The sequence below is a fragment of the Acyrthosiphon pisum genome, chromosome A3 (genome assembly GCF_005508785.2).
Source record: "Acyrthosiphon pisum isolate AL4f chromosome A3, pea_aphid_22Mar2018_4r6ur, whole genome shotgun sequence".
NCBI lineage: Eukaryota > Metazoa > Arthropoda > Insecta > Hemiptera > Aphididae > Acyrthosiphon > Acyrthosiphon pisum.
In genome coordinates this window covers 39213176-39221932 of record NC_042496.1, presented here as the reverse complement: position 1 = coordinate 39221932, position 8757 = coordinate 39213176, and the positions used below count along the sequence as shown (strand labels likewise).

At 28.5% G+C, this 8757-nt stretch overlaps 1 protein-coding gene across 1 annotated transcript; it reads left to right on the top strand.

Annotated features, from left to right (window-relative positions):
* Nucleotides 1-1339: 1339 nt before the first annotated feature.
* LOC100162200 (rhomboid-related protein 2) lies at nucleotides 1340-7021 on the top strand (the record flags this gene model as incomplete). The annotated part of the gene is given in 8 exon segments (XM_001947376.4): nucleotides 1340-1397; nucleotides 3009-3032; nucleotides 3105-3272; nucleotides 3353-3541; nucleotides 4989-5128; nucleotides 6068-6281; nucleotides 6415-6528; nucleotides 6593-7021. Coding segments are annotated over 8 exon segments (1102 nt in total), but the record flags the coding sequence as incomplete, so codon positions are not given.
* Between the last annotated feature and the right edge of the window lie 1736 nt (nucleotides 7022-8757).

The window sequence follows — 8757 nt, the reverse complement described above, 5'->3', positions numbered from 1 at the left end:
CGCCTATGACCAGTACTGAAATTAGTAAGTATAAATCATTTAAATCACGTTATTTGCTGCTCCTGAAAACCTACAAAATCTGAGATACGTGGTGTTGCAGTATAAGCGACCATATATATGTCTAATACATAGACTGTTATACCGTCTCCGCTCAGAATCGTTTTTCTTATACAGTGATATTATATCATTGAATTCAAATTTAATACCATCCATTATACAGTGACCCACTTCTAACCTACTGTACAGCAGAGCGACATCCACTTACCCACCTTTTTTTTACCTACTTTTAACCCTCCGGAGTACCACCAGATTAACTTTCCCATCAGAAAAGATACTTTTGAAGAAATTCCAATCATTTTTACTGTCTTAAAAAGTGATGACAAAAAAAAAAATAATAAACAAATAAAAAAAGGTGGGTAAGTGGATTTCGCTCTGCTGTACAGTAGGCAGGGGCGGATTTACCCATAGGCCACCAAGGCACTGGCCTAGGGCGCAATTTTTTAGTTAATTTTTACTTTTTAATTTTTCAGAATACTATCAGAATACTTTTTTCACAACTAGTTTTTGACAGTTTTTGAATGATTGGTATTTAACATTTATTAATAAATAATTAAACATATAACGTAATCATAAGTTATTTATACATTTTGACCACATATGATTTTGTCGATACGGGCCATACGGGATACAACACATATGGTTGTTTATAAAAATAATCATATCATGGGCCAATATTATATTTCGTTTAAAGAATAAAATTAATGTTCATGATTTATAATACGTCTTGTCACAAATTTAAAACTATTTTTCTGGAACGGAAAAAAGTATTTTTTTAATGAATAAAATATACAAATAAAAGTATTCAGAATACGTATTCGAATACTTCTTAAAAAAAGTATTTAAAATAGCATTCGAATACAAAAAAAGTATTCAAATACTTTTATTTGAATACATTTATTCGAATACTTTACAAGACTGGTAGGTATAGCCCCAGTCTGAAGCGGCCCGCCTCGCAGTTTAGTCGTGGTACCCGGAGCCGGTTGAGGCGAACTACCAGAGTGCGCTGTGCGCGTGCGCCGTGTTTTTACTTTTAATGTGCATCGCCACAATATCTATGGTTTTTGATATAATATTTTGTTTACACTGCCCGATAAATGATAAGCAATCATAATACCGAGATTATATCCAACGAATCGTTTGAAAACGGAATGTAATTAATAATAATTATTAATTTCAAACTGTCGACTGTCATTCTGTCGGCAATCGGCTCTCGCCAAACGACAGTTTTTTTTTTTTACCTACCTTTTCGTGCCTTTTCGTACTTGCCGAAAATGTCTGCTCAACAGCAACAGCAACAACAGCAATTCCAGAGCATACCACTGGACAGCGTCGAATCGGTAATTATTATTATGATTTACTTTTCTATTATTTACAAATAAATTAAATTAACAGCCGAACAGTAGGTTGTTCGTCTCGGTGATACAATGCCGCAGAAAGACGATGTCCAGGAGACTTGATGAACTTATAAGCTAAAATAATAAATAATACGTCGTAGTTACACCTTACGCATGACCATCCTCGATCAAGCATAATATATAAACGATTCCATAACAAACTACTTGGTCATTCAAATCCTCTCATATACTATTTATCCTCCGTAGACCTTCCCGATACAATCTGTCGACTAAAAAGACAATGGCCTAGGCCCCAGGGACCTATTAACCTAATTATTATTCACAACTAATTTATATATAAAAAAAAATTACTTAAAAAAATATATAAAGTCTTGAACTCAGAATAGACTATTTTATTACGTTATCTGTGTTCTCTTGATATATTTTAAAGAAATTGTAATTGTGTAGCCAATTATGAGTACCTATGAAAAGTATTGATATTTAAAAATCCTCATAATAACTCTCCTAAAAATAAAAATATTTTTAAAAACCAATGAGAGAACGAAAAATAACGATGTTCTTACATTAAAGGTCGTTAATAGATCAATATACCTATTTTAATACAAAACCGGAACTGCTGATCACTGTTATGGTGACTCATTCCTATACTATTTCTTTTGTATAGACTGTACATTTTCAATTTGAAGTGACGCTTACTATTAAGTATTACTCATTACTGTGGTTTTACTATCTCTTTAAGTAGTATTTATTTACTAATTACAATAATTAATTAGACAATAAATAATTATAAATTACTCATACAATAATATAATCGCTTAACTATCTAGTCCGTATATTAGTAGTAGCTAATGATCAAAATAAGATAATACACACTGACAATATGCTTAATGAATTCATACTATGATACCTCCTACACACATCATAGTGATTTTAATTTAGTTTTTAAACAAACAAAATTACGACGAGTCATTAGTAATGTAATATTAGATTAGTAATCACATATATTATAATACACATCATAACCTATCCTTTGAATCATTGACCCGTTAGTTGTAAACAGTGGCGCCCAATTAAATGAATCTTATAGAGCAAAATTGAGCGGTGTAATTACAGGGGGAGGGGGTCATCGTCGGGGTGGTGCGTATGAATTTAGCCAATGTAAATGAAAATGCGTGCATCACGTATGATACGCGTCAATGTAATCCTTCCACATGGCTTTTTTTTAAACTAGCAAACCATATTGAAGTACTTTTTTAACTATTATTTTTGGTATTAGATATTAATGTATTGTAGTATATTTTATAAAAATAATACATTAAACCACGACTCCCCTATACTAGCTGTAACTGAAATGATATTACTTTGTAATAAACATTAATCACTATTGAAAAAATATATTGCAAATTGGCATAACAATGCAGTTTAGCTTCAAGCAAAAAACATTTTCGGATACATTTATAAATAATATTATAATCAATGCTTTTACCAATATGAATGACGTGAAAATTATTATTTTTTATGTTTATTTAAACTGTAAATTGTTATTAAGATATTTTTTACCCTAATTTAATTGGTTATTATTTTTTGTTTCAGCAATGGGAAATGTTATTTAACCGCGTAAGTATTAATTGCAAACTTTGTCTTAATTTTTTCAAATAATTATAATATTGTATTTGAAAATATTATTAGTTTGACAGAAACCGTGATGGTAAAATATCTATTAACGAGTTGCATCATGTCTTAAAACAAGGAGCTGGTGAACAATACAATATACCTCCTAAAGTTTTGGCAGTAATCGCAAGTAAAGCTGATCACAATCAAGATGGATATATTAACTTTAGAGAATTTTTACATTTGGTTAGTGAAATAATTTAGGCCACCTATATTGTATGAGTTCTTTGCAAAGTTTATAAATTCATGATTTGCAATATGTTCAGATGGAAGAAGAACCTATAGCTAAAAGTTTGACTACAAATCTGTTTAACAAATACATCCATTATACAATTGTACCAAGAGGACCTCCTAGATTGCGGACTGCAGGAGTGGATCGTACTGATGGGGATTATGAAGATGAATACTCTTGCAATCCACCAGCATTATGTATGGTTATTGTTAGTCTGATTGAAGTAAGTAAATATTTTTCGGTATATTTCTACTTTACCGGGCACCCTTTTTTTTGCAATTTTTTTTTTGGAAACTTATGTAGTTAAGTACGCTGAAAACGATGGTGAAAACCGAATTTGGGGCACGGACTTAGTTTTGAAGTTATGGCCTAATGAAGTTCACTATTTCGCAATTTTTTTTTTCACTTATTTTGATTGTGATTTTGCCGTGGCTGGCAGTTGTCCGAAAAATGATAAGGTGGTTGTACGTTGGTTAACCTGTGGTTACCCTGTGACCAACTTAAGGTGGTGTTGCACAGCAAATCGGGGGATATTTTCGATTTGCGGAGCGGAGCGACGGCGCCGAGGAGCGTAGCGACGAGTGCCGCTAGCACCGCATCACTGTACGATGTCTTTCATCGTATGATAACTATCAATTAGGTAGTTTAGATTAAAGAAGAATTAAGAAGAATTAAAACTAAGAAGTTCATGGATTACAATATTACATACTATGATTATACTGATATTATTAACGTTTATTAATTTAAAAAAATCATATCCCGGAGCGTTGTCATCGTCACTGTCGTCTTATGCATTTCGGTGCATTATGTAATACACCAAAATTCTGGAGCATTTCTATTAAATGCCAATCCTTCATTTTGAAGAGACAGTTCTTTTAAGTCATATAAATTTAAACTCTCGACACCATTGTAATATATTTTTAAAGAAAATGTAATTTAAGATATTAGAAAAAAACCCTGGTTTCCTATATAACAAGTGCAATACTGAAACGTTTTAGATATCTTTGTAATCTCATATTTAAATTGTTTTTGCTCAAAATACATTTATTATTTGTTATATTATCTTAATGAATGTCGTTAAGATAAAAATAATTGGTATATAGTGGTGTTTTTGAAATAGTCGTAGTAAACTAGTGTGATGCGCGAATGCGTAAAAATCGCGAAATAGTGAACTTCATTAGGCCATAACTTCAAAACTAAGTTCGTGCCCCAAATTCGGTTTTCAGCGTACTTAACTACATAAGTTTCCAAAAAAAAAATTGCAAAAAAAAGGGTGCCCGGTAAAGTAGAAATGTTCCTATTTTTCTTAAAAATATAGTAGAATGAATTAAAAAATTAAAATATTCTCCATTTTAAAAATTAGGTCATTTTATTGTTAACATTTGCTAAGTAATATTGGTTTATACAATATATAGGTCTCAGACATTCAGACTTTGATACATGTCTGGCATCTTAAGGCTTCAATCAAATATTATATCTGATGTAAATAATCAATTAAAACAGTAGTTGACTATTAATTAATATAAAATTTGTAGAAAAATAGTAGAATAAATATATTCCTAGTAGCTATTAATATTGTAAAATTTAAAAGAAATTCCATAAACCAACTATAAGCATTAACATTATTATAATACATAGATTAATAACTATCATATTTTTTTTATACACAGGTATTATTTTTCACTTGGGATGTTTTAAAATTGAAAACAACTGAGTCAATCCAAGGTCCTATGGCTTCAATGTTTATTTACAATCCCCATCGTAGACGTGAAGCTTGGCGGTTTTTGACCTATATGTTTGTACATGTTGGGTAAGTTTTTTTTACAAACTAAAATAGTTCTTTTCAGTAGCGCAACCAAAGGGATAGACTCCGGGTCTTGACTCCCCCACTCCGATTGAATAACCGCAGAAATTTGATTGATATGAATGTATTTCATGAATGTTGTATCATTTATAAATTGTAATAAAAAGTTACTGGTCACACAAAAATACAAGATGCAACCAATTAGATACTGAAATCAAAATGTTTAGAATTTCTATACTACCGAACATCAGTATAACATTCCAAAGGAAAATCTAAAATACTATTTTATATATTTAAATAAAATTTATAGTTAACCCTATAACACATTGGATGCATTAAATATTTTCTTTCTCAATATCTACAATTTGTTGCACATTTCAGTTGTACTTTTATCTTGTGAAAAAAAAAATAATTTTCATCACTGAAGTAGATTAACATGTATCATCTTAGGAATATATATTCAGAAAACCGGTTAAATGGGTTAGCTCTTCTAAATATACTTAGCACTTGGTCGGTTACAGACTACAGATATTGAAGTCAAGACATACTGACTTTAGAATAATTATGGCTGAATTTTGTACTATAAATATATTTTAATAAGGCAAATGTAAATTGTAATAAAAATAAAGAATTTTTATTCAAAGTTTTGTTTTGTATGAGTATAACATTATGTAATAAATATTACTTTTATATATTTAATATTTTTTTTTTTGTCATAGTAAGTTATGAGGTTTGAACTTTGAATATTGCATTAAAAAATATTTATCAGAATTTTCATTTATTTATTTTGTATTTAATTTTGCTACGAAAGAATGTGTCATTTTTGGACACTACCCTTTGACGACAATTCTAGTTGTGCCATTGGTTTTTATAGATTTCTAACTTATGATCTATCTTAATCTAATCATACCTATAACTGAATAACATGTTACTACTTATTTTCAGACAGACTCATTTGACAGTAAATTTAATTGTTCAGCTATTACTAGGAGTACCATTGGAGATGGTTCATCGTGGTTGGAGAGTAGTGTTAATTTATTTATCCGGAGTTTTAGCTGGTTCACTAGCTACGTCAGTAACTGATCCTTCAGTTTATTTGGCTGGTGCTTCTGGAGGCGTTTATGCTTTGATCACAGCACACGTAGCTACTATAATTATTGTGAGTGTACTTAAAACTATTTTATGTTTATTCCATCATTGTAATGAAATTTAAATTGATTATGTAAAATAAATAAAAATATATTAATTTAAGAGTATGATTAATTTATATTTTGTACAAATTAATTTTACAGAATTGGTCTGAAATTGAGTTTGCTATTTACCAACTCTTGGTATTTGCTTTTCTAATCACTTTCGATTTTGGATCATCTATTTACAATCGCTATTTTGTTAACGTTGACAATCAGGTATGTAAATGATATATTTTTTTTCTTGAATTTAGTTATATTAATCTAATTATAATATTTTTAGATTGGTTATACTGCACATTTAGCTGGTGCTATTGCTGGTCTACTTGTTGGAGTATACACTTTACGAAATCTTAACGTCCGTCCCTGGGAAAAAAAATTATGTTGGTCGTGTTTTGTCATTTATGTGTTGTTGACAGGCTCAGGTGTGATGTGGAATGTAATGTTTCCTGAATATTTTTCAAAAGAACAGTATTAAAAGTTAAAATTAGTATTTAAGTTAAAAATTTTGGATCAAACTTAGCACACAAATTTATATTTTTTATTTACTTTGATTTTTATAAAAAATAAACTTAAATGTTTATTTATGTTTGTATTAAATATCAATATTTTATCTAACATATCTAATTTCACAAAATGTATGAGCTTTGTTACTTTATATTGTGTTTTTATTATATTGGTAAAATATATAAGTTAATATGTGATGTATCAATTCAATTTGTTTTATTTTTTTTTTATAATATTTTTTTTTAAAACATGCATTGCATTGCTACATATTTTTTTTATCACAAGACTACACTTTTTACTATTATATTATGTACAAACAAATTTGGTATTTATTTTTATATAAAATATATTTTCTACTTTTATTCAATCAAATATTACGTATTTATTTTTTTAAATTATGTTTATTTATTAATAGTATATACTTGTTTGACAAAAATATTTTTTTTTATAGCTAAATCAAAATAATAATAATATTTAATACTTTGCAAGTCAATTACATTTTTACAGGTCACTATAAAACCACATTTGTTTTCATTAAAAATGTATATATTTACATTTGATAAGTTATTTTATACCCAGGCCTGTAATGACCACCTCTAACGGCCGCAGTTATAAATATACTTATAGCCTATAGGGCGTCAACTATATTTTTATATATCGACTTCATACGAAAAAAAAATGTGGGTGTACCTTTGATGATATGAATTCTGCGATTTTTAATAAAATACCAATTGAAATAATATGTTTCATAGTAAAAATGATAAAAAAATAAATTGAGCACTTACATTTAAAATTGAATCTTATTTATATTTGATATAAAAACATAAGCCGTAACATCGCTTAGGACCTAAGGTAGGCCATTCTATTGAAATACGCATTATTTTATATGATTTATTAAGCAGTTTTCGTCGCCTTTAGTCTTATGTTGTCTAAAATATTTTGTGGAACATATTATCATAATATCGGTGTGTGGCGTTTATACTGCAGATCTACTGTAATTAAACTTTGTGTAATCGACTAACGTGTTTTTTTATTTAAAATATATATTTTAACGATTTTTTAGTCAAATCTGTAACAATTGATTATACACTCGACCGAACGAAAAAAAAGAAACAATATTTTTTTGTGTTCACAAAAATATATTTATTAAAAAAAAAAAATAATATTGCAAAAACAATACAAAAAGGTTAAGCAATTATTTTCAAAAAGGAAACAGTATTCTGTTTAAAAAAAAATTAGCACATTGGCTATTGCCTATTAATAATATTTTACATTATTATGTTCATAATAAAAGGGAGAACAATGAAGAAAAAAATCGAAATTTACAGTATATGAACAATTTGGAAATTTGTGATAATATAAGCTATATATAACTATAACTATAATTTCAACTCTTAATATCAAAATATTCATTATGAGCGGATTATTTTCAAATTTTTCCACTTTGTTCGATCGATTTCTATATAGTATATTATACTGCTAAATATTGTCAAAGTAATTGCTAGTAATATATTAAGTATAACATTAGATAGTTATATAAAAAAAAAAAGGTCAGAAACACAATAATAATAATAATTATGTGCTATATTGCAACAACAACATAAAGAATAGAAAAAAGATTGACATAAAATACCATAGGATATATATTGCTGCACCCCCGAAAAGCAAATAGCTTCTGCTGCGGGAGCGAGTTCTCATCACCTTAAGAATACAAAAAAAAAAAATTAAAAAAACAATCTGTTACTTAAATACAATTTTACATAACAGTCTTATTATAATTCTATGATCTTTGAAAATTCCATATGTTTAAGATAAGTTTTAAATGATTTTAAATTATCAAACCGATTAATATTAATACCGAACAAACGACATACATAAATCAAAACCACTATAGGTACAAGACACTTTTGGCTGGACGGAATCCATTTGTTTGTTAAGTCC